General features: G+C 48.4%; 1 protein-coding gene across 1 annotated transcript in view; it reads right to left on the bottom strand.

The window, feature by feature from the left end:
* Positions 1-27,150, bottom strand: part of SLC25A20 (solute carrier family 25 member 20) — a 412,128-nt gene that overhangs the window by 272,497 nt on the left and 112,481 nt on the right. Inside the window, exon 3 of the mRNA XM_069643324.1 lies at positions 14,700-14,827. Coding sequence (XP_069499425.1) covers positions 14,700-14,827 — 128 coding nt within the window. The remainder of the gene's footprint in view (positions 1-14,699; positions 14,828-27,150) is intronic.

Genomic DNA, 27,150 nt, shown 5'->3' with positions numbered 1-27,150 from the left:
AAAAAGGAACTGAGGCAACGGGCGCTGTGCGTCCTATATACAACATCCGATGACGGAGGCCCTCGAGGGACATCGGCTCGACGCCATACGCCCTCTGCTGAAAAGTTTCCGAAGTGCACAGCTGTGGACATTACATGTCAGATGTGGAATACGTCTGAGGACACAATCCCTTCGAAAAACCCCGCCTCCCCCCCCCCCATCACGTCACCTCAACCTTTCAGAAACCATGCGGGAAGGTTGAGAGTGTTGACCTCTGGATGGAGAACCTGTCCTTGCCCTTGCGAGAGAAGATTCTCTCTCTGTGGAAGACGTTATCAGAGGACAGATGGATATTTCCAGAAGGTCTGGGTACCACGTTATCCTGGTACAATCTGGGGCAATTAGGATCACACGGCTTCCAGACCGTTGTGTTCGCCTCCCCTGCTAGGTGAACTGCCGATAGAGAAGATTCCTTCTCGAATTACCCAGTACCCGAATTACCCACTACCAGAGCTGCATTGCCTCTCTGCACAGAGGTAGTGACCCTACGCCTCCTCTCTTTTTGAGGTAATGCATGGCCACTGTGTTATCTGTCATTATCAGGACATGTTTTCCCCGTACAGAGGGCAGGCAGGCCTTCAACGCTTGTCTGATTGCCCTCAGCTCCAAAAGGTTGATGTGTAGTCTGGACTCCGATGGAGACCAACGACAGCTGACTGTCAGACAGTTGGTGTGGGCTCCCCACCCCGTGAGGGAGGCGTCCGTCACTACTGTGATCTCCGGCCATGGTTGCCAAAAGGATTCTCCCTTCAGAATATCTTCCTCGCAGGTCCACCACAGAAGGTCCTGTGAGACTCTGGTTGGAATCTGAAGTCGGTCCGACATCTTTCCTGAGAACTGGGACCATTGTGTTCTAGGAGCCCATTGAAGGGATCTCATTCTCAGACGAGTCTCTGGCACCAGAAAAATACAGTATGCCATGAGGCCGAGCAGCCTCAAGAAATTGAAGGCCGGAAGATTCTGGGCACTCTGAAATTTGGTAACCATCTGAAGAATGTCTTGAGCCCTCTCCTTGGGTGGCGAGCTCTTTCCCAAGGATGTGCTTTGTACAGCTCAGATGTACTGGAGCTGTTGGGAAGGTATCATCTGACTTCTTGAAATTGTGGGAGAAACCCATTCTGAACGGAGTGGCAGGTCACTATGAGATGATCCAGGGCTTGTTCAGGAGACCGTGCCCTGATCAGCCAATCGTCCGGATAGGTGTAGACCTGAATCCCCCTTCTCCTGAGAAGCACTGCCACCACCACCACCATCAGTTTGATGAAGACCCTCGGGGCCGAGGTCAAACCTAATGGCAGGACTCTAAAATGATAGTGCGAACGTCAGGTATTTTCTGTGCTTGTGATGGATTGGCACATTGTCCTTGCTGAGGAACTTGTATAATTATCTCAGGCCCAAGATGGGTCTCAGTCCCCAGTCTTTCTTGGGGAATCAAAAAATATGGGGAATATCAACCTTTGTTCCTCTCCTCTACAGGTACTGGTTCTATAGTACCTTTCTCTAGCAAGGTTAGTATTTCCTGCACAAGGAGCGGATCTGGAATCCTCAAAGAGTGTTTGTTTCCCCGGTGGTTTGGTGTGAGGCTGCCCCCCCCAGCGGTGATTCATGTCACAAGCTCTCAAAAAGGTTTTGAAGCGTTTGCTGCAGCTGCTGATGGCAAGGAAGTTTCAGCTGGAACTGGCATTGCACTATTACCTCATCAACCACGAGGGATTTTCCTTTGGCCTCTGACTGGCCATTCCTCTCGCCTTTCCAAATGAGGAGTATTAGCGATAGGATCGCCCCCTCCATGACTGTCCTGATGAATGAAAAGGCTGAGGTTGCCCAACAGGGGCCCCTAAAGATTTGGCAGCCACCTTTGAGGTCTGCAACCTCTCAAGGCTCTCGTCAGCCTCGTTTCCAAAAAGGTGAGACAAGTCAAATGGCATGTTTAGAAGACTAGCCAGCACATCTGGTGCAAAACTCGACTTCAGGGGGGCGCGAGTTCCTAGTCAGAACCGCTCTCTGCCGGTTTCCGAAGAAGGCACGGACGGAGGCTTACTCTGCCTTTCAAATATTTTCAGCATTTCCAAGCAGAATGCCTCCCACTCTTCAGATGATGAATGTTTAGTGAGGCACTTAACCTTTTCGAGGGTTTCGTCCAACGAGGATGAAGAAGATGGCGACCGATTGTGCCTCCTCCTCAATCGCTTTTTTCGAGGACAAAGAGTGGCGTGAACCAGTATGGGACCGCAATTGTTTTTTGTCTCCTCTACGTCAAGGAGCATGATCTCCCGACTCGACGGTCGAGGAACGATCGGGTTTGGTTGTACGGGGCTTGGGTAATTGCTCTACCTGTAACTTCCCCTTTCATTCTCGCAGAGCTTTCCCCGTCATAGCCTAACAGGCAAGAATGGCGTGGATCCGTGATCGACATTTTCGAGTCACACTCTTTACACTTCTTCAATGCTCGTGCGAGGTGTCGTCGGGGTGGACGACAAAGACATGTTGAGGATTTTGAAGAAATTGCATAGCAAATTACTAGCGAGGCGTGCCGAGTATCTGAAGCAAACACGTTTCCAGAAAAACTGAACTTAGGCCAACGGGCGCCGCGCGTGCTTATCACCCGATGACATCATCCTCGACTGAGGCCTTCGAGGGACATCGACTCAAAGCCATCGACACACGGCACCCTCTGCCGAAAAAGCTTTCCGGAGAAGCCGAAGCTGGACAAGATTATGAAAGATGAGGAATATGTTGGCGGACACAATCCATTCCAACATCTACTTTTATGTTTTGTAATCCAGATTCCAGATTTTTTCGTGCTTCACCCCTCCGGATACTCGAGTGGTGAAGTAGGAAGAAGTCTATAGATTACAAGACATTAAAGCAGATATTTGCATGTACTTGTAACTTAGAGCAAGATGTGTTAATGTACACTATTATAGAGAGATGTGGGTGAAGGCGGCCAAGCCATCGCTATTAGAACGTTCTTCCCATAAGGGATTATTGAATATTTTGAGATGCATCAGTGACAGGGACCCAGTAGGTCATCTACTCTGACTTTATGTCAAATGATGAGCGTAATTTGGTGCTTCAGGGAGTATAAGGGATGATGGCAAGTTTACAGTAGACAGGTACAGCTCAGTACATTTCAATAAGATTTGTTTTTAGGGCTGTGGTCTAACCCATTTCACTAGGAGGGTCACGAGAGAGTGGCAGTATTCGATTTTACTTCTTTTAATACTCATTCCACTGGGAGGGAGCAGGGGGGGGAGGAACAATGGCGTAAGGGAATTTATAGACTGGGCCAAATTCAAGGACATCAGGAACTCTACACACTGGTCTAGGCAAATCTGAAGAGTATTCTTTGAAAAATAATGCCTGCCATCTTGCACTGTAACACAATGCAGAGTGCAAATACTTGCTAGCACAGGAAGTTCTTATATGCAAGACACTAACAGGGCTTGACCTGCCCATTTCTATAACGACGTTGCTATCTGCATTGAAACTGTAGATTTGTAGTGCCCACTTTTGGGCTGCAGTCCCTTCCAACCCCCCACTGGCATTTTCCATAAGGAGGTCTAACTCTGCACGAGGTAGAGGCTGCCTCGGCACTGGTTGCAATACTAAATTTGCCAAGACAATTAGTTCGATCATTTGGATAGGAAGTATTCAGACATATTGAACAGCTGAACTTTCACAGGTGTTTAGGCCCAACAGTTGATGGTCACTAGTTTGAGCGAGGCCTGTGGTCTTACCTCAAATTAGGGAACGATGCAGCAGTCACGGCAGATTGTGCTTCTATGGAATGGACTATGAGAGATTAGTCATAGGGACGGGTTTGGGGGCACTGAAATGTTGAAACATTTGGGCTATATTTAGTCCCAGGATTTATGTTCTGGTTTATTTTGCTGTTTTGTGCTGTATGTAAATTCAAAGCAATGATCACCTCCATGTCTGCAATGAAATCTGAAAACCTTAACTAACAAAAACAGGGAATCTCCATTTCAACACTCTGCATTCAAATTTAAACTTAATTCGAACTGAAGTTGAATAATGATGGGGTGAGGCTAGAGCCTGAATATGGCTAGATTTCCTTGCGTTTCCGCTGATCACCAGTATTGGTTACACCCATCAGCTCTGCACCATGATCCCTGCCCATTATCTCATACAGCGTACAGTTTAGGCATGTTTTGGAGAACAACAGGGGGCAGGAGGGAGATCCATGCGATAGCTAGTGTAATGGCAGAGACTGTCCAATATATATTATCTGCAACTTTCAGGGCGTACAGAGATACGTGAATAGCATTGGTCTCCTTCGGTAGACTGAATACTGAAAGGAGCTTAATGTAGACCTGCAGTGATGTTCTAGTATGGTAGAATGTACAGCAAAAGAGACTATTTGCTCAACTCTTGCAGGTCCAAACGCTCTTCCCCCACAAAGCACCCCCCCCCGGTCAGTGATGCCATACTGGGACGCCTTAGATGCAGTAAATTGATAACAGGGCCATTCAATCATAGAGAGAGGACTTTGTTGATGTAATCAACTATGCTAGGAAGCTTTATCAATTAGCGGACATGTTATGATACCTCGATCATGCTCCCAATAAACTGCCCTGCATATATTGAAGCTTACAGGAACACCTTTAGAGTGCTACCCCCCTCCGTAGAAGTAACAACCAACTGACCCCATGGAACAGACGTAATCTTAATGTCGGACATTTAGTCATCAGTCAGGCAGGCTCTCTAACGATGATCAAAGCAAAAATCCAAAGGCTGCTGCAGGCCCGGTAAGACATGCATTACTTACTGTAATAGCATTTCTGATGATTGTATCCGCTTAGATTCACATGCTGTGCATATGGTCCGACATCCAGTGGCAACTGCAGAGTATTGCATCTTGTCTTTAGGGGACCGAAAGGGGACGTCGGCATAGGCGTGTCTGTAACAATATCCCCATCGTGACGTGTGTAGTACCCAAAAACCCTCACGCGCCGAGGTCCCTCCGATTGTATTTTTTCTGCCATGAGGGAGCCCAAGGCTATAGTGAGTGAGTACATAAAGAGAGAAAGTAGTAAGAAGTCTATGTTCCTTCCACCCCGAGCGGGGCGGTAGGGAGGGCGCATGTGAATCTAAGCAGATACAATCATCAGAAATGCTATTACGGTAAGTAATGCATGTCTTCTGATGCTTGTTAATCTGCTTAGAATCACATGCTGTGCATAGACTAGCAAGCAGTACCTGCAGTTGGAGGTGGGTTGTGAGAAGGAACAGTAGAGAAAAGATGTCTTAGTACTGCTTGTCCCACCTGAAAAAACAGACCGAGAAGGAGTGTCCCGGCAATAGTGTTTTGTAAAGGTGTGTACAGAACTCCAGTTTGCCGCTTTGCAAATGGACTCAAGAGGAACATTTGCAATGAATAATATGGATGCCCCAGTGCCTCGAGTAGAATGTGCTCTAGGCTTGAAGGTCAGTTCTCTCTTCGCAAGAGTCCAACATAGTGTTATGCATTTGACAATCCACCTTGAGATAGCCGACTAAGAGACAGGATCCTCTTCTCTGCCAGCTGGCACTGACGGGCACTGAAAGAAAAAATTGATTTGACTTTCTCAGTGGTTTTGTTCTTTCCAGGTAAAACATGACTGCGCTGCGCACATCTAACGTGTGTAGGCTCCTTTCGGCCATGTTAGTTGGGTTCTGGAAGAAAGTGGGCAGTTCTATTGACTGGTTCACGTGGAACTTGGAAATAAATGTAGGCGCAAATCGCCGGTGAGTCGCAGAACTACCTTATCTCTGGACAGTAACGAAAGGGCCTGTAGTTCACTAACACTTTTAATAGAAGTGATCGCCACTAGGAAGGCTGTCTTATAGGTAAGGTCCTTTAGACTTGTCTTGTGCATAGGCTCAAAGGGGGACCCCATGAGTCTAGTCAGAACCACATTTAAGTCCCATCTGGGAGCTGGGTTAGAAATGGGGGGGGGGTGAATCCTCTTAAACCCTTCGATGAAAATCTTAATAACTGGTATTTTTCACCATGACATCTTTTGTTGTGACGTAGTGTAGGCTGAGAGAGCAGCTAAGTGAACTTTTAGGGAATTAAAAACCAGGCCCGAGTCCAGTAAGTGGGTCAGGTACAATACAATGTGAGTAGGAGAACAGTCAATAGGATAGACGTTCTTGGCATTACACCAGATAAAAGAGTTTCCATTTACTGGAATAGCAATACCGGGTGTTGGGTTTTCTCGCTTCCCAGACTATGTCCATACATCTCTGAAGGAGTTGAAGGTGTCCGAACTCTCTGACCTCAGGAGCCAGGCCGCTAAATTCAGAGTTTGCGGGCATGGGTGCAGTGTCTCTCCCCTGTCCTGAGACAACATGTTGTACGGGCAGGGCAGTTTGATCGGAGGGGAGAGGGACATCACCATCAGATGAGAGAACCAGGGTTGGCAGGCCCACATGGGGGCCACCAATATCATAGTGACTGGTTCCTGGTGCATCCTGAGCACAATCTTGTTGAGTAAGGGAGTCGGGGGGTGGGGGTGGGCAATAAACAAATTTCCCTGACCAGGTTATCCAGAGACTGTTCCCCTTGGAGCGGTTCTGTGGGTACCTGAGGCATAATCTTGCCATTGAGCGTCCTCCAGAGTTGCGAACCAGTCGATCTCTGGGAAACCCCATTCTGCGAAAACATTGGAGACTGTTTTCATGTAGTCGCCATTTGTACTCAACGGGCAGTGGAAAATCTCTGCTGAGCATGTCTGTCAGAAGACAGAGTTCCCCTGGAACGTGTTGGGACAACAGGAACATCCCATCTTTGAGAGCCCATATCCAAATGTTTTGGGACAGCTTGGATAGCCCTGTAGAGTGTGTGCCCCCTTATTTGTTCAGGTAGTACACGGCTGTGGTGCTGTCTGTCAAGATCAGGACTGTCTTCCCCTATAACTGTCTGAAAGGCTTTCAGTGCTTTGAATACCGCTAATAGCTCCAACAGATTTATGTGGTTGGACGCTACTTGTGGGGACAACACGCCGTGCGGTGTCTGCTGAAGCAGATGAGCCCCCCCACCCTGTGAGTGATGCGTCGGTCGCGAGTGTGGCTTCTACTGCAGGGGTGAAGGTCTTCCCCCTTCAAGAGGTTTTCCCTCGACCACCACTGCAGAGAGAGAACGAGGGCTGGCGAGACAACTACCAGATCTTCCCATTGTCGGCTGGCCTGACACCACTGGCTGTGGAGCCACTCTTGCATGGGACGCATGCGCAGACTCGTGTGAGGTACTAAGTAAATTTAGGACGCCATCATCCCTAACAGTCGCATGGCTTTGTGTACCGTCACTGCCCGACTGGCTACATATTGAGGGATCGGAAACAGAATATTTTTGAACGCTCTCGTTGGAGGGAAAGACGAGGCCATCTTTCGTCCGAATTAGAGCCCCTAGAAACTGTTTGACTTGACTGGGGTCTAGGCATGATTTCTTCTCGTTGATGGAGAAACCCAGATTGAATAAGAGGTCTATTGTCTTCTGAGTGTTCAACAGGAATAAGCCAGTCGTCGAGGTAAGGGTAAAACAGGACGGATAGTCTGAGCAGGTGTGCTGCCGCTGCTGCCAGTACCTTTGTAAACACCCTTGGTGCTGAGGCAATGCTGAAGAGGAGCAACTTGAACTAATAGTGCTTGTCCTCCATCATGAACCTTAGGTATTTTCTGTGCGCTGGCAACATTGAAATATGAAAGAATGATTCTTTCATGTCCAGTGTTGCCATGTAATCCCCCTGTTTCAACAGCGGGATTACTTCTTGTAAAGTGACCATACGAAACTTTTGAGGTTTGACAAACTCGTTCGCTAGGCGCAAGTCTAGCATAGGGCGCATGGTGAGATCCTTTTTGGGTACAAGGAAGTACACTGAATAAATACCCTTGTTTACCTGTAGAACAGGGACGGCCTTTCCTAGAAGGGCCTGCACCTCTTGCAGTAGGATTTGCAGGTGGTCCAGCGTCGGGAGTCTTAATCTTGGCGGTCTGAATTGGGGTGGTCGGGCAAATTCTATACAGTACCCGTGGGTGACCGTCTTTAGTACCCACTAGTCTGTTCTCCCCTCCCATGCGATAAGGAAAGGTTATACGCTCCCCGACCGGGGTTGCATGGGAGTGGACCTGGATCTGCAGATCATTTCTGACTAGACGACGGGGCGCTTCTGGGGTTGGAACCTCGTCCTCTACCTTTCCCATGCCGCTGTCCTCTGGGTGGATAGGTGGCGGAGGGGTTAGACCCATGTCCCGAATTCCAGTTGTTTCCTGCATTATACTGGGTCTGGGAAAAACGAGATTGCACACGAAAGGACCGGCGGGAGCCGCTTCCTCTCCGAGGAGAAGGTTTCTGGGTAATCTGTTGAAGGGACTCCAGTGTCTCATGCTCTTTCTTGGCTATCCTCAGTGATGCTCGGGTCTCTGGCTTGAAACCGGAATTCCTCAGCCATGCATATCTCTTGAGCAAGGTACCTTGTGCCAGGGTTCTCCCCGCCGTCTCGGCAGCATCCAGAGTGTTTTTGAGCACATTCTGGTTCACCTGATTGCCTTCGGACACAATGGCGAGCAACTTGGTCCTTGCAGGTTCTGGCACTTCCTGGAGGCCTTCTTGTAGGTTTAGTTTAGTTTGTTTATTTGTAGTGCGCGGACGAACCCTTGGGTAACTGGGCGCAATAATTTAGGAGCAGCAATGTTACAGATAGTTGCACATACAGTCATGGTTATAGTGTGAAACAGTACAATTGGAATCTGCGAGACCTGGTTACACAGTGGTCTATTGCAGGACATATGAAAGGTGAAAAAATACAGGGAAACATATGACAGATTTAAACAGGATACAAGGAGACATATGACAGAGACCTATAAACAGTGTAAAAGAGCTCAGACACATGATTTAGCTAAGTGCAGTTGACTATCTATTGTTGATTAGCGAAGAGTTCTTTTACTTTGGCTCGGAATGACCAGAACAAGGTCTCAGCTCTGATTGTCATGGAGAAGGCATTCCAGGTTTTGGCTGCAAGTACCGGGAAGCTAGTTCCGCACGCTGTTTTCAAGTTGAATCTAGGGATGATGAGTTGGTGGAGATATGGGGATCTGGTAGGTCTGGTGGAGTTCCGTCTCTAAATTTGTCAGAGAGGTATCATGGAGCTATCAGGTAGAGGCATTTATGTGTGATAACCAGTGCTCAGAGTTTGATTCTCTCACGGATGGGCAGCCAATGGGCTTCTTTTCTCGCCGTGGAAATGTAGGCTTTGCGTGGGAGATTCAGTGCACATCTGAGTGCGTTATTCTGTAGAATTTGCAGTCGGTTCAGAATGTGGTTAGTGGATCCAAAGAATAGAGGGTTACAATAGTCCAGTTTGGACAGAATTACGGCTCTGGTTAATGTAAGGCAACTGTTAGTAGACAGGAATGGTTTGCAAGCATTGAGTTTGTTTGTATAAACTGTGGAGGAGATTGTGGCGTTGATTTGTTTTTTTAGTGAGAGGGTAGAGTCAAGATACACACCAAGTGTTTTGACTTCTTTCGAGACTTTTATAAAGGATACCATCAATGACAAAGGATTGGTATCTGGGGTCAAGTTTATTGAGACGGGCAAGTGAGACGACTATCAGTAGTTCTGTCTTGTCGTCGTTTAAGCAGAGGCTATGGGTGGCCATCCATGCTTGGATTTCGAAGTAAATCTCATTTAGCTTTGCAACATCCTCATCATATCGACCCGAGAGTGCAGTAAGGATCTGGGTGTCATTGGCCTAATTAGTATATGTGACTCCCAGGTCGTCAAGGCAGTCGAATAGGAGCTTGGTGAAGATGTTATAAAGTGTAGGCGAGATGCAGGACCCTTGAGGTACTCCACATTGGATCAGGGCAGGGTCGCGGCTGCGCCGCCTGAGGGGGCGAAGAGCCTGGTTGTTCTGTCTGATAGGAAGGATTGGATCCAATTGGAGGCATTCTGGGAGAAAGCGGCAGCTGAGAAGAGGTGTTTGGTGAGTAGTTGGTAGTCAACTAGGCGAAGGCTGCAGACAGGTCTAGCAAGAGCAGGATTGCCAGATTGCCCTCGTCTTTGGCTTCATCCATTTGGATTTTTAAGTCCAGGAGAGCGGTTTCAGTACCATGCCAGTGTCTGAAACCAGATTGTCCTAGGCCTAGTTGGTTGTCTTCCAAATGTTGTTGAATTTGAAGGTAGTCTACTCTATCTATTATCTTTAACAGAAACGATACAGTAGTGATGGGTCTGTAGTTAGTGGGCCTATTGGGGTCAAGGTTGGGCTTTTTGAGGCAAGGTAGGACTCGGGCTTCTTTGAGGTTGTGAGGGACTTCCGAATTTTTGAAGGAGGAGTTGATAAGTGTGGTGATAAATGGGGCTAATTCTTTGGCGCCTTCCTTGACAACAGAGGCCAGGCATAGGTCACCTAGGCAGTTGGATGGTTTTAAGCTGGCAATTATCTTAATGCCTTCGTTCTCTGTGACTGGGGAAAAGTGGAAGAGAGGGCAATGGGGTGCTGTGAGTTGGAGCTAAGGTCTTTAGCTGCGATATTCGCTTTTTTGGAATCTATTTTTGCTTGCAGTAGGGCTATTTTATTTGAGAGTGCAAGCTGTATGTTACTGCACCAGGTTTTGTACTTGATGCAGTTATCAGTAGGGGACACTGGAGATTCTAGTTCTCTTAGGATAGAGAATAATTCTTTAGGGCCGGAATTGGCATTATGGATTCTTGTATTGAAGGTTTCTTTTTTGGCATTTGTGATAGCGGCTTTGTATGAGGCTGCTGTTGATGTGAATTTATCTTTAGTAGCCGGTGAGGTGGCTTTCCGCTAACTGGATTCCGCTGATCTTTTGAGAGCGCAGTGTGCTTTGAGTTCTGCGGTGAACCATTTGTTCACATGGATGGCCGGCTTAATCTTTTAGTTTAGTGGCGCTATCTGGTTCAAGGCTAGTTCAATAGTGTCATTGGAAGGTTTAACTAAGGACACAGGATTGGTGTTGGTTGTGGTGAGAACAGGAGCTGTGATTGGGTGCACTAGGGGCCTGAGGTTCTCCATGGTGATGTTGCGTTTGTTTCTGGCTAGTGAGTGTAGTGGATTGGAGGGTGGCAGGCTTTTTTGTGTGGATGTGGGGATAGTGAAGTTGATAAGATAGTGGTCTGTCCTTGCACAGGGAGTGATGTCATTCAGAGAGATGTTACAGTTGACTTCTGCCAACCAGTCAAGCATTCTGCCTTTGATATGAGTAGGCATGTTAATGTGTTGTATCAGACCTAATTGAGAAATAGTGTCATTGATCAATGAAGCAGTAGTGTCATTAGAGTCTGTGGCCAAGGTTGAAGTCACCCAATAATATAATTTGGGATCCAGGTTTTGTATTGGATGTCAATAGGTGAGAGATGTCCTCCTCAAAAGGAGGCAATTGCACCCGGTGATCTGTACACAAGATGAGCGAGTATAGTTTTGGAAGTGGACAATGGGATTTTGAAGGAGAGGAGTTCTGTGGATGGGAAGTCAGGGTTGATGACTTTTCGGCTGTTCAGATTGGTCTTCGAGATGACCGCTACCCAACCACCTATTCCAGGAGTTCAGTCTGTTCTGATGTTATGTTATGTGATTGCTTATTACGCACTGGTAGCCCGCAGGCATGATGGAATAATTCTCTGGGATGGCTATAGACATAGATGGTCCTGCAGCAGCATGTAACCATGTTTCAGTTACTGCCAGGAAGTCTATATTGTTGGTTGATATAACATCTGCGATATCCAGAGCATGGGGTACTAAGGATAGTGCGTTGATAAGTGCACCTTTGATTGTAGTGGCAGCTGCATAGTCCTGCAGAGGGTCACAGTGTGGAGGTATGCTCGGGTTATTAGTATCGACTGAGCAGGGTGTAGGTGGAGCAAGCATTGGCGATTTAAGGTCCATGAGATGTCCTATTGTGTTTCTTATGGGCGTATGCTTGTGACTAGTGCGAGACCTTAGTCTAGCATTTCTTTGAGGCAAAGGACAAGGGAGGTCCAGACGGTTGATGTTGGTCGAATTTAGTCGGGATCCAAGTGTGGAATTTCTCAGGTAAGTAGGGCATGTGATAAGGGGGATGGGGGTGTAGCAAATTTGGAAATACATTCTAGGAGGGGATAGGATGGGTTGTTGGGACAGCAAGGCTCTAGGGGGCAGTGTCTTTCCCCAATAGTTAGGTGGGAGATTAGATGGTGATATATTATGGAATAAGGGGAAGGTGGAGGCCATGGTGAGTGTCACTCTACCTAGTGAGGTCATGTTGTATATTGGTTAGAGTGTGGCGGTGTATGTAAGCTCAGGTACTGTTAGGTAGCAATAGTCGAAATAAGCAGTAGGCAATGAGGGCACGCTAAATTCGAAATAGGCACCAGGTCATGAGAACAGGCTAAATTCGAAATAAGCAGTACGCAATGAAGGCAGGCTAAATTCGAAATAAGCAGTAGGCAATGAAGGCAGGCTAAATTCGAAATAAGCAGTAGGCACTGAAGGCAGGCTAAATTAGAAATAGGCACCAGGTCACGAGAACAGGCTAAATTTGAAATAAGCAGTAGGCAATGAAGGCAGGATAATTTTGAAATAAGCAGTAGGCAATGAAGGCAGGCTAAATTTGAAATAAGCAGTAAGCAATAAGGGTGGGATAATGCTGGATGTGCAAAGCATGGATATGAATGGTTTAAACGGGGTGAATCAATCGGCTATAGTGGTAGGCCGCGTTAGGAACATAGGTTACCAAAGAGTAACGAGTTTGTAGGTGGTGTGCGGCTAGAGCCTGACTCTAATAGCAAGTTCCATGGGGTAGTGGGGGGGGGTGCTGCGCTGTGTCTTAGAGGGGGCAGACGCTTACTTTAGGCATCAGGGCGATGTGGTAGGACAGAGTATCAGGTCTCCAGGCTCCTCAGGCACGGACAGGTTCCACTGGACGTCCGCATAGCTGGACAATAGCGTGGTGTTATTGGCTATATTGGTGATAAACATAGCAGCCGTTGTTATTCTTTTCCCCAGTGCATAAAGTCTCTTGGATTCCTTATCGGGTGGTGCCTCTCCTGTAGACAGTGGAACACCAGCCCGTTTTCTAGTGGTGGTAACCACTACCGAATCCAGAATGGCATGACCCTTGATATATACACACAAAAGTCTTGTATCTTCACAGCGTAATGGGGGGCGGAGGGGCTCTCCCTACCCTTGACCTTTCGTTGGTTTCTCAATGGTTCTCTCAATGCCAGGAAAAGCGTTGCTTCTCCTAGTATTTGATATTTCACAACGCTAGGAGAACACTTCCCTCCTCTTGGTTCATTCCTCAATGGGGTTTATCTCCCTTCCCCTGGCCTTTCTCAAAGTTCTCTTCAGGATCTCCAGTGTTCACTCTACCTGGTTCACTGCCCCGGCAGGTACTGCAACTGCGAGGATGATGATCCTGGAGCCAATTAGTCATTGGTTGTGGATCCCAGACCCTTAGCAGTTCCTCAGGAGTTATACCCTGTTCACTATCCTGCCAGGTATTCCCAGTTGTCGTGTCCCAGACCCTCTGTATTAAGTTTCTTTCTTTGTCTCGGGTCCCAGACCCCTTATTGTATTGGTTTCTTTCTCTCCTTCAGGTCCCAGACCCCTATGGCATAGGCTTCTCTACCGGGTACCAGACACTTTTTGTTTTGGTTTCTTTGGATCATTTGGGTTCCCAGACCCCTTTGTCAAAGGTTTTGCTGTCTTTTGGAGGCCCCATCAACCGTCCCTTTCTCTACACCCTCATATGGGTGCTTACCGGTGTTGCTCGGTTGCGTAAAGGCTTCGGTTCCCCTCTCCGGATTCTTCCATGGACTGCAATGGTTCCCAGAGGTCTCCTCCGTTCATTACAGGGACTGCAGCTATTCCCTGCTGTTCGGCTGCGCAGCGCAGGCGGTTCCTTCGCTCCAGCCTTCCATTAGACTGCTTGCCCCGCCTCCTGCTCCAACCTTTCCACAACTGACCTTCGGGGAATGTAATTGCAGGCGGGTATCTTTCTCGTCCTCTGCTGTTTTTTCATTCGCACAGGGTTCAGATCTCCCGGTTCCTCCAGGGATGCCCCTCTCTCATTTGAATGCCCTCTTCGGTTTTAATGGTAGCTCGCCCCATAGAAATCCTATAACTGGACCATTCAGTAGAGGTGCTCTTTTTGCTTCAGCACTTCTACCTAGTCCCCAACACTGATGTTGAATTCTCCCAGTGAGTCAGTTAGTCTCTTCCTCGTCTCAGTACATAAGGATAAATCCCTTGAAGAGTCCACACTTCCTCGTCTCAGTACTTCCTACCTGACTAGTATGTCAAAAGGTACATGGGTACACTAGGGAAGGTACTGGTGGAAAGTGGGGTGGATGGTGTGTCGGGGTTAGGTGGACTATGGGGCTACCAAGAAAAAGATTGATTTTAAGAGGAGGATGAAAGAAATCCTTTGGTGTAGTAAAGCGGTTAATATTTTCTGAGAAACTGAACACAGGTATAGTTATTCAGTGTGTATTAATTTAATGAAAGTGCCATAATAGAGAACTAGAACTATAAACAAGTGACTTCCTTTATACTAGTGCATCTCCATCAATAATTCATCTTTAACATGATAGGAAAACATTTACAATGGCAAAGTATTCTCTAAGGAAAAGACCAATCAAAACTTACGACAATGGGTCATTCGGGTTTTTCTGCTGAAGCTTTTTTCCAAGCCCGAAACCAAAGAAGCACACTGCAAACATTGGTGTTACTCCAATTATAGGTGCTGCCATACCTTTATACAAACCTCGCACTCCCTGCAAACCACACCGGGGGAGAAAAAAAAAAGGTTTACTTTAACAGCATTTGTTTTCCATGCATTTCAGCTGCAATGGTCACAAGGTCTACACAGGTAGTGAGGGTACAACGAATATTTTTATCACTTCAGTTTGAGAGCCCTTCCACATCAAACAGGAAGAAAGATCAAGCGCTGCTTTAAGCCAAAGCTCACAGCTATGCAAATGGTTTGATAGGTTTGTTGTACAGCTTGCCATGGGAGAGGGCTTTAAATACCAAAAAAAGTGCCCAATGTTTTCTGGTGTAGTTTTTCCAAGCGCACAAGTGATTGTGGGCATGGATGTGCTAAATGCCAAGTACAGGATGCAAAACTGAAAGAAAAGAGGATGGCATTGTACAATTTATAAATTAGAAAACAAATCATTTTACATACTTTTCAAATATCGAAATATAAGTACAATTCTAGGTCAAGACTGGAGGGGAGCCATATGCCCTGCTTTATTCAATCCAGTCTTAAACACAACTCAAGCAGTGAAATTTAAAACTGCATTTTAGCATAGTTTATGCCAAACCTTCAATAAAACCAACCCTTAAAACAATACTGGTCTACTCTAGCCCACTCGTTAAAGAGCACCTAACCCTATGCACCAATCAGAACATCCGAAAGCCTTTAACAGATATGCTCATCTAATTCTCCCACATCTTTGCTGCTCTAGCAGAAGTACCACTTTTACGGTCAGTGGCAGAGGCGTGGGGGACAGAAAAACGTGCAGTGCAGTTCAATTTCCCAACTGGACTACACACTCGGAGCGCTCCTGTTGAGTGGGCTCCAGTCCAAGATTTGTTTTTGCAAAACAGGGATTACTTGAGACCACTGCCCCGATCACCTCACTGTGCACTCGCGAGTAGCTGCCTCACAACATGCTCCCTGAAGCGAAACACCACAAGGGACGCTCAGCGCCTCTCAGTCTCCCCATAGCGCATCAAGTAGAGATGGTCTGTGACGCTTGTGTATGGGAATTAAACGTTTCTGCTTCCAGCCTGGAGCATTAAACAAGACGTGTGGTGGTGCATCTCAAAACTGAGGAGAAAAAATGAAAAATAAAATAAAAATAAAAAAGGAAGAAAGAAACAGAATATTTAGGTTTGTAGTTGTGATCCATTAATAAGTCCTCCCTTGGAGAAAAGCGCGCGGGGCCATACATTTGGAGAAATCGTCCCAGGTGCTGCATTGCTTTGTGGCTCTCTGGAGAACATAGCATGTTCCACGTGCTGCTAGAAAAGCAGGCTGTTGAGCATGGCTGTGGAAAATGTGGGATATTCAACCTACTGTGGTCTGGAGAAGACGCCCATGCAGAACATAACATATCCCTGTCCGCTAAACTACTAGGTTCTCCCATAGAGGAAGAACATCAAAGATGCTGTGGCAAAACAATGGTGCCAATCCACTCAGGCTGGACGACAAGGACGCACGCTAAGTCTTGCGCTACAGCATCAAGCCAGGAAAGCTCAGGCCAAATGCAATAACCCAGCCCACCAGAGGTCAAATACTGAGACGATACCGCCAAGCGCAGGTAGTGGGCCAGAGTTTGCAGATGCCAGAATGTTGCATGCACTTCGATTGCTCAGGGAAGCCTTCTGCATGCAGAAGGGACAGTCTCCCAACACATGACCCTCTCACCCAGCGGTAGCGCGCACACAGGCAGCACTTATGTGCGCTATTTGAAGCGAGTGATTGGACATCATGAGTCTCTCAACCTGTGGCAGCAGGGATCTGCAGGCCCCAGGAAGAGGAGCGTCCCCCGAATCCGCCCCTCCCCCATCTCCAGTTTTATAGGCAAGGGATGCTAGAAGGGACGTTTGTTCCAGAACAGCCGCTACGTCCGCGATCTTCAGTTGGGACGTCATCTCCCAGGGCAGCGTAGTACCCTAACTCTAGACTCTGAAATCCCTCAAAAAGGAAGTAAGGTGACAGATGTGTGCAGATTGTACAACGCTGGAGATTGCGGGCAAGGTGTCGGCAACTCCCCAGCTGGACTACAATACAATTACCTTTTTTTAGGCAAGCCACCTTTTGGTTGGTAGTTCTACTGACCCTGCACAAAATGCCTGCGTTAGCTACTTCCCCAGCAATATAGGTGTCCCTACTCCAAATCATAGAGGCCAGCTAAAAGTTTCAAAACTCTTCAGCAGTCAGGGAGAATGATGAGAGCCGAGCAGGCTGGAATGTGTTATTGGGAAAGTCCGCACCCCACTACCCAGTTCACTCATTTCGTACACTTAAGAAGACGGCAAAGATGCATGCCAATAAATGCCCACCTCTTACCCTGGGTGATAGTTTTAAAACCTGCATTAGTTGGCCTTCTTACTAATTATTTTCGACCACCATTGTTGAAAAATGTCCACTATGTTAAGTGAGCACAATAGTACACACCAACATTATAAAAAGGTGGCAACACCGCTACCAGTCTGCAGTCCGTCAGTGTTGCACTGGAAAGTGCATACAATACACTTCTGGTAGGTTAGGCAAACAAAAGTAATAAAAAAGGGGCTGTGAGGAAAGAAAAAGAAGAACAAAAAAAACAAAAAAGAAAAAGAAAAACCACACCAGGCGCCCCCACAACTCCGGTTGGGCTTCAAATTATACCTCCAATATGCTTGGTGCCCGTTTGAAGAAGATGTGAAGGTTGAAAGAAAACAATCGTGCCTAAAACAAAAAAAGCATTAGCAATCACAGCCTAATGAGGATAGCACTAATCAAGTAAGCTGTTCCAGCTCACAACAAGATATCCTAATCTCAATAAATTGGTAAATGGATGAGCAAGTGAGTGAACGAGTGAGAAAGTGCAAAGAAAGGCAGGAGCCAATAATAAAGGATGAGATTTTCAGCTTGCACCTTTTTCAGGCAAAGACATAAGTTGCAGCAGCTTGCTCAGTTTTGCTGCATTTGTTAAAAAGATTAAGTAATACTAATGTAAGAGAAGTGAAACTTTAAAATTGACCATGGATAATACATAAAGGATTCAAGGCAACGCTGCAAAGGCGATTTATCAGCTTGAAAGACAAATTCTTCAGGCAATTGGAATATAAAGATATAGGGCCTGAAGACCTTAATGTTTTTTAAAGATTAAGATTACATCTTTGGCCTGGGACCACAGTACAACTCAGTCGACTTGGAAGCATGACAAATAATGTAGAATATGTGGCATTCTTCAGCCTCAAATAGAAGGGATGTTTTGTTTAGTATATGTCTTACGCCCAGCCTCACACATAAGTAGCAGGCTGATATTCAGAGAATTCATAACTAAAAATAATGTCCAAATATCCATCATGCACAAAAATAAAAGAGAAAAGAGGTCAACACATTACTCAAAACTCAATCTAAAAATAAAAAACTTATAGGAAAGCCTTTCCAAAAACTGATCAAGAGAGGAAATATTCGTATTCCAGACTACATAGCATTCCAAACATGCAGAGCAAGTGCAGAGAAGGTTTGCTTAAGTTATTTGGCAAAATGTATACAGAATATTTAGCCTTCTTAAATTTGCACTCACTATCGACCCACTGCCCACTAAGATCGGACGTTCAATAGCAAAATAGTTTGGGTTCCTAAAACCAATGCCTTAAAAGCCAACCATAATTTAACTGATTTCAAAAATGAATGGAGAGACTGCATAAATACATTTTAATACAGATAATAAAAGAAAGTAACAATTCTGCATTAATTTGATATGTGGATATGGAAAATTAGTAATCTATTATATTGTTTTTAATTGGGTTTTCCAGTTTATTAAAACTTTAACATAACATTTAATCTACAATACATACAATTCATGCTTGCATATCAATACAATTCATTCTTACAATATTTTTTATTCACAATTTACAAAATTAAAAGTTCAGATGAGAAATATAAAATTCCAAGTTTCTATTTCACGTGAAAACCCCAAATTAGTTCACATACACATTTTACCCTACATAATTATGAATTGCTGTTAAAACATACACCAAGGCAATAGAAAGTGAAGTGGACAGATCACTAATCAGTCTGTCCCAGAACCAATCACTTACCAGGCTCTCCTCATTTGATAAAAAAAATTAAATTTCCTCAGTTTAAATGTCTCTGGATAGCCAGCTAACTAATGCTTTAAAATCTCTGGGTTTACGCAGCTTTTGCAAACAATTCTAAGTTACTCATCGTAGTAACTAACGTACTCTTAGTTCATAGTCCCCTTCCAAGGGATGGGAGACGGAACTTTTTTCACCCGAAAAAACCTTCTTCCCCTTTAAATTTAGTGGCGCGCAGGGGTGCAGCCCCAGGAGCATGCGCTGCCCTGACTGCGCCCTCCGGCGCCACTCCTCAGTCCCCATTGACACGTCGACAATAGATTCAACATTGCCTAATGACACCAGTATTGAGGATGGTGGGACGTATGGAGGAACGTGGACTATGGACCAAGAGTACGTTAGTCACTACGGTGAGTAACTTATAATTACTCTTACGTCCCGTCCCCTTTCCTCCATACTGCTGCATGGGCGATTACAATTGAATGTAGCCCCAGGGTGGAGAGGAGACCCTCCTTAAGCAAATAGGTTCCTGAGAACCGCCTGTCCGAAAGTCGCATCAGATCTAGAGCCGGCATCCTAACAGTAATGCTTGCAGAAAGCCGAGGGAGTGGCCCAAGTGGCCGCCCTGCTTATGACTTGCCAAGGGACATGGCGCTGGAATGCGATGGCCGTTGCATTGGCCCAGACTGCGTGGGCGTGCATGTTAGCCGGAAATGGCCTGTGCTGCCCCTCGTAAGCTTCTTTGATGTCCAAGAGCATCTAGCGAAATATGGATGACTTTGAGGTCTGATAGCCTGGTCTTGCACCACCAAAGGTGACGAACAGGGCGTCTGACTTCGGAAGCCCTTGGTCCTGTCCAGGTAGAATTTCAGGACACGCCCGTCTGTGCCTTGTCCTTAGGATTGGCAAAAAACATAGGAAGGACAATTTCCTCGTTCAAATGGAAAGCAGACGGCATCTTAGGCAGAATGGCTGGGTGCGTCCGCAGGACTACTTTGTCCCTATGAAAGTTAGTATATGGTTCTGAGGCGATGAGCACCTGGTTCTCGCTGACTCTTCAAGCCGAGATGAGGCCTACCAGTAAGGCCCTCTTGATGCTGACCAGCCTGATGTCCGCAGACTCCATTGGCTGGAACTGTTTGTGCGCCAGGGCGCCCAGGACTATGTTCAGGTCCCACATGGGGTGTGGCCTCCCGATGGGCGGCTAGAGCCTTGCGAGCCCAGTCAAATGTTTCTTGATAATCGGATTGGAGGAGGAGAAGACCCCTCCTTCCGAGTTCTTGTAGGCCCCGATGGCTGCGAGGTAAGAGTGGCAGGTGTCCACCTGCACGCCGGAGTGGGCGAGGCTCGCCAAGGAGGAGAGCATGTCGTCCAAAGTACATGCCAGGGGGCCGATGTCCTTGGAGTCTGCCCAGTGGCAGAACCTGGTCCATTTACTCTTATACTGGGCCCTGGTAGCCTTGCTCCGAGCGCCCTGTATGATCTCCAGATTGGCCTGGGAGAGGCTGAGGTGCCTTAGCGTTACCTGCTCAGGAACCACGCTGTGAGGACTAGTTTCTGTAGCACGGGGTGGATGACCCTGCCACCCTGCTGCGCCAGAAGATGTGCTGGGCTTGTTCGAAGGTGAATGGGCGGCACCTCAGAGACTGAGCAGCTCCAAGAACCATGGCCTGGCCGGCCACCATGGAGCTATCAGGATGATGTTGAGCTGGCGAGACTCCTTGATCTTGCATATCACACTGTGAATCAGCGGAGTGGGCGGGAAGGTGTACGCTGTCATGCCTTTCTACTGAATCCGAAATGCATCGCCCAGGGAGCCGGGGCCCTGTCTCTGCTAAGAGGCGAACTGAGGACACTTCTTGTTGTGCCAGATGGCAAAGAGATCCACCTGGGGAAGACTCCATCTGCTGAAGATCTCCTGAATAACGAGGTTGTTTAGCTGCCACGTGTAATTGTCCGCTCCCAACCTGCTGAGTCTGTCCGCCTCCAGGTTGGATTCCCGCGGAAGGTGGACTGCCATGAGGTAGATGTCGATTTCCAGGGCCCACTCCCACATGCTGATTGCAGTCTGCACAGTGGAGGGGATCTGGTGCCTCCCTGGTTGTAGACATAGTACATGCTGGTCGAGTTGTCCGTCTGGATGAGGGCAACTTTGTCCCTGAGAAGTGGAAGGAATGCTCCGAACGCTAGCCAGATGGCGTTCAGCTCCAACCAATTTATGTGGTATTCCTGCTCCTATCGGGTTCAGGTGCCGTGGACCGAGATATCGTTCAGGGTAGCTCCCCAGACCTCGAGCGAGGAGTCTGTGGTGATGGTCATCCTGCTCAACCGTCTCTTTGATAACCTGGTATCACTGGTCAGGCTCTAGCGTGGCCGATTTCTTTTCTCTCCGACCAACCTTCCCAAGTCCAACTTGGGTCCTTCCTCTCTCCTATCAACCTTCCCTCGTCCGCCTCCTCTACTTCCCTCATCTCTGTCTGTCTGTCGGTCTGCTGTCCAGGAGTGGTGTGCCGCCAACGACCTCTGCCTGAATGCCAGTAAGACTGAGATTCTCCTCATCGGCACACCCACTCCCTCCTTTCCTGTAGCTCTCTGGCCGGCCTCTCTTCGCCTCCTTCCTGTTCCCACCTGTAAGGCTTAAAACCTCAAGGTCATCTTAAACTCTACACTCTCCTCTCCTCACATCTCTAATGTCTCTAAGAAGTCACACTACCAGCTGCACCTCCTCAGAGGTATGCTTCCTTTCCTCTCCTTCCCTCAGAAGCTCACTGTCTCCAGAGCTCTGGTTCTCTCCAGGCTGGACTATTGCAACAGCCTCTTTCTAAATCTGCCTGGCTCTACCCTCCGCCATCTGCAACTTATGCAGAACAGGACTGCGAGACTTGTCCTTGGCCTCAAGCCCAGGGATCGAATCTCTCCAGGACTGAAATCTCTGCACTGGGTGCCAGTGGCTGCGAGGATTAAGTTCAAAAGCCTCTGCATCGCCCACAAGGCCTTCTGGGGCCTAAATTCCTTCAACTCTCTCTTCCTAAATACCTTCCTTCTCAAGCTCTTCGCTCATCTGCCTCAAACTACCTCAGGGTCAGTCGCTTCTCCTAAAGCAACGAGTTGGTGGTAGATCTTCGGCTGGGGCCTCCCTCTGGAATAGCCTCTCAGAAACTTGAGGAGAATCATCTTTGGTTACGGAAGCACCTCAAAACCTCTCTTTGCATCTGCTTTTTCCTCCTCTTTTCCCTTGCCGAACTTCCTGGCTGACACTGAAACTGCACTTGTTACCTGGCCACCCTCTGATCTCGGGCCCAGGTCCCCTCCCCCGCCAGTCGCACTCCATTGCCTTCCTGGCAACCCCCGCACTTGGGGACTGTTTCTGTATCCTCTACAGTCCCACTACCAGCACTTGACACCAGACGTTTGCCCTTACCCCTTCACTTGCCACCTGTTGGCCGTACTTTTACTTTATTGTTATTTATTTATATTTTTCTTATCCCATGTACTGCACTTTCCTCCCCATCTCCCCCCCAGCACTTCTTCCCTTCCCATGCACTTGCGTGATCTAAATGACACTTGGCCTAGTAGGGTCGCTGTTGGTCTTCCCTCTGTTCCCCATCCCTTGCCTCATTGCGCCTTGAAACACTTGTGTATAGGCGCATTATAAATGCCATATCATATCATCATATTGTATCATGGTGACCTGCGGGGTGGGAGGCCGAAAGGCCTTGCCCGTCCGTAGGTTGCAGTCCCTGGACCACCATATGAGGTCCGGGTGGAGAAATGGAGGAATGTTGATCATCTTGGATTGAGAACACCGCTCCTGGTTCCATGAAGCTGCGAAGTGCAACTGAATCCTCCTCAGTCTCAGTCTCGTGTGAGGAACGGCTAACAGGACCACCGCCAAGAGACCCAGGAGATGCTGGTACCACCAGGCCAAGGTCACCTCTCTGCTGAGGAAGCAAGTTGTGGCCCTCCTGACGGCCGCAATCTTGTCCTCAGACGGAAACACCTTCTCTGAGCATGTGTCCCAGGTGAGGACAACGAATGTCAGCGTCTGCGTGGGCTGCAGCTGCGACTTCTTGAGATTGAGTGAAAAGCCCAGATCGTGCAGTGTTTTCATAAGGACATGGGAGGAGTGGTGAACCACTTCCGGAGATGTAGCCCTGACGAGCCAGTCATCGAGGCATGAGTAGTTGTGGAATCCCTGCGCTCTGATTCGGGCAGCCACAGTATTCATGAGTCTGGAGAAGACCCTGGGGGCCGAGTTGAGGCCAAAAGGAAGGACCTTGTATTGGAAATGGTAGCCCATGATCCTGAACCCTAGGAAAGAACAATGGGGCTGCCAAAATCGGGACGTGTAGGTACACGTCCCTCAGATCCAGAAAGCACATCCAGTCTCCCTTGCACAATGTCTCCGCTATAAAAGCTGGCGTAACCATCTGGAATATTTGTAGAGGCAAGGAGAGGTTGAGGATGGAAAGGTCCAGCACAACTCTCTGCCTGGTTCTTTTTCTGAAAGGCTAAAATCCTTCAGTAAAAGCCCAAGCCTCACTGGGAGGCTGGGACATCCTCCACTGTCTGGCTCTCTACGAGCGAGCAGATCTCCACCAGAAGAGTTGCTGTCCCAACTGGAGGGAGGGGAGGGAAGGAGGGCCTGGGTTGGGTAGGCAGTACCCCGTGGTTACTACGGAGAGGATCCAGTGGTCCGTGAAATTCTGGCACCAGAAATGTGCATGGAGAGCAACCCTGCCCCCCACTGGAGACACCTGGACCTGAAGGGGCGTGTCATGCCTACTTTCCCTCAGAGGCTGTTGCGGAGGAGGGGGACTGGAAAAAGCCCTTACCGTCCCCCCCTGTCCTCCCACCACCTTTTTGTTGCTTGCACCGATTTGGAGTCGGCGAGCGGTCCGGCTGCCTGGACCTCTGTTCCTGGAAGCTGCGGAACCCTCCGTACGTACGCCCCTTGTCGGAGCGCTGCTGTGACTGGGTGTACGATTTGGGTGTGGTCTTTGTCAAAATGGATAAAGACGTGGCTGTTTGTGAGCTGTATTTCTATTTGTCCAGCTCCTCGTCCATTGTGGAATGGAATAGGTCATCCCCTTCGAACCGAAGATCTAAAATGGGTTCTTGGACGTCTGGGTTAAATTTCGTTGCACGGAGCCAGGCTGTCCTTCTCAAGTCCTTGGCAATACAAATGGAACGGCCAGGGGTGTCCATATGGGCCACGGTGGACTGAGGTCCTGTGCCACCCGCCTTGAAACGGGGCTGGCTCTGCGTAGGGAGTTCTGAGAGGAAGTCTGCAATTTCCCGCCATAACCTTTAGTTAGCAGCCACCAGCATGGCATCAGCGCTGGCCTGACGAAGATGTAAGGACGCGTTGGAATACAGCTTCTTCCTGTAAGCCTCCAAGATCTTCTCCTTCTTGCCTAGCAGCGTCGCAGAGGAGGAAGCGGAGGGCGACTGAGGTATGGAGTATAGGGATGCCGCAGCGATTACCGAGGAGTGTGGCTGAGGATGGGCCGATAGCAAGAGTGTATCCCCCTCCATATGCCTGTACTTGGCATCCAGGCGTTGATTGACTGGCTGGGCAGAGTGGGGTTTGAGCCAACCGTTTTTGGCCAGGGAGACTACATCGGTCTGCAGTGGAATTCCTGTTTTTTGGCAGAGGGGCGTCGCGCGAGGACTTCAGTAAGGACCCCCTCTGCCGGTTGCGCGACCTCGGGTTAAGGCAGGCCCAGGTACTGCCAGCCCTGCCAGGCGTTCGTGGAAGGCCCTGGCTGATGAGGTTGTGTCAGGGTCCTCCTCATCATCATCCGTGTCCCGAGGGTCAGGAGGGTCCTGCATCGGTGGGGGAGTAGCCGGAGCCGGCGGCTGGGGGACCGGGACCGGAGCCGGAGGCTGTGGAGGAGGCTGGTCCGGAACCACCCGAGGAATCGGCTGGGGGGGCCGGAGGTAAAGGCTGCGCCGGGACCAGAGGTAGAGGCTGCACCGGGGCCGGGGGCGCCGGCGGAGGAGCCTGAGGTGCTGGAAGCATTGGAGGGAGCACGTCCCCGATGGCATCCCTGAGGATAACCCCCATCCGAGGAGGCGTCATGAGCCCGAGGAACATCTCAAAGAACCAGTCTTCATAGTCTACATAACGCAACTCCTGCTTGAAAAGCTTCCGACGCTGCCCTGCCACTGGTGGAGTGTGCCGTCGGCGGACAGGAAGTTGATCGCCTCTGGATTGGTGGCAGTGAGTGGTGCACGTGGCCATCCAGCGTGAAAGGCCTTGCTTTGATATGTACTGTCCTTTCGTGCAACCGGTGAAGGCCACAAAGAGTCTGGAATAAGTACAAAAGTATTTAGTTAATTGCATGTAGAACTTCAGCACCCATGCGAGATCCAAGGAGGTGCGCTCCGCTGTTGAAGAGAGGTTGCTGAAAAAACATAGGGACTACCATTTGCTCCGACAAAGTAATCTCAGACTATCTTAGGGATCAATTTGGGAGTGCGGTATGAGAATATCACGATCCTTTTGAAAAACCATGAATGCCGGCTCTGTTGAGAGGGCTGGAAGTTCACCAATCCGTCTAGCTGACATTATGGCAACTAAAAAAGGCAACCTTCCAAGATAACAATCCTAAATCTTATTTATGGATGGGTGCATATGGTGCCATCATAAGACAAGACAGCACTTGAGATAGCTCTGGGTTTGGTGCCTTTGAGAAAAACCTTGACGGATGGGTCAATGATTAGTGAGGCCCGAGGAGTCCTCTGGTATAGGCTTAGATGGCTGAGAAATGCACTTTGATGGATGATTGAGCTAGTCCGCTCTTGGCCAGCTAACAAGTAGTGCAACACTATGGACACTGTCTGCTGGTCTATTTGTGAAGTAGCACACAATGTGGGTAAGCAGGTCCACTTCTTGGCATAAGTCGGCTCTGATAACATCCCAGCATTTAGTGGACGGTGTCAGGTTTGCCAACCTTCAATGCTCAGGAACTAGGCTTTCAGCGACAGACTTGCTGGGTCGTGATGGAGTATTTTGACGTTCTGTTGGGTTAACAGGTGCTGATGCGAGTGCCTCTTATGACGGGCGTGGAGGGGGGGGCAGATACCAAACCTGGCGTGCCCATGCAGCGCTACGTGAATCATTTCCCATGGTTGCTCCTTCATCCTCCTCAGAACTCGTGCTAACAATGGTGTCAGAGGGAACCTGTAGCGGAACCGCCGGTCCAGGTCAGGAAGAACGTGTCCCCCAGTAACTTTTTCCGGGTCCTGGAGATAGAGTGGGGATATTTCGCATTGCTGCTCATTGCAAATAGATCGATCTTGGTTGGCCCCAACTGTGGAAGATCCGATTGAAGTCTGTCGTCCCAACTCCCATTCGTGGGACGATGAATAATCTCTGCTCAGCTTGTCCACTACGACTATCTTTCCCCTGCAGATGTTCTGCCCTCAATTGAACCTTGTGCTTGAGGGCCCAGGTCCACTGCTTCTGCACCTCCACAGAGAGAATAGCTGATTTTGTGCTTCCCTGCTTGTTACTGTAATGCACAGAAGCTGTATTGTCGGTCTGTACTGTGACTAGATGGCCTGCCAATACCGGCTGATGTGGAAGAGTCCTATGGCGACTATGTGCCCACCAGCCTGAGAGAGAGGCATCCATTCTGAGGAGCAATGTAGAGGTTGGTAACTGAAAAGGCATGTCTTGTGTTACATTTTGCCCCTTGCCCCACCACTGTAGCGGCCTGTGGAAAAGTGGTGTGAGGAGAATGACTTCTTCCCATCAGCCATAGGCTTGCGTCCATTGGTGGTCCAGCGTTTCCTAGATCGGCCTCATCCGTAACCTGCAGTTGGGGATCAGGTATATACAAGGAGGACATCATGCCCAGGAGGGATTTTAACTCGACGTACGATGGTGGAGGCATTGTCGAGAAACCATGAGACCAGCCATTTGCGGATTCTCTTTTCTGCCGATGGTCGCAACTCAGAATCCAACTCTGCCCCAAGGAAGAGAGCGGTTGGAGTAGGTACAGGAGCCGACTTGGCCTCATTGATGGTGAAGCCTAGAGTTTCCACTGTCGATGTTGTCCTTGCAACTCTGCAAGCTTGCCTTTATTAGACAGTCATCTAAATATGCAAACCCCTCCATCCCTATTCACCAGAGATTTGCTGCCACTGGCGCTAGGCATTTCGTAAAAACCCTTGGGACCTACTTCAGGCCGAAAAGGATGCCGCAGAACTGAAAGTGTGCGTTCCATACTGAGAATCTGAGGTACTGCCTGTGCACTGGATGAAT

Source organism: Ambystoma mexicanum, chromosome 2p (assembly GCF_040938575.1).
Source record: "Ambystoma mexicanum isolate Mex_15411 chromosome 2p, UKY_AmexF1_1, whole genome shotgun sequence".
Taxonomy (NCBI): domain Eukaryota; kingdom Metazoa; phylum Chordata; class Amphibia; order Caudata; family Ambystomatidae; genus Ambystoma; species Ambystoma mexicanum.
The sequence above is the reverse complement of the archived record's forward strand: the minus strand, read 5'-3'. Positions and strand labels throughout refer to the sequence as shown.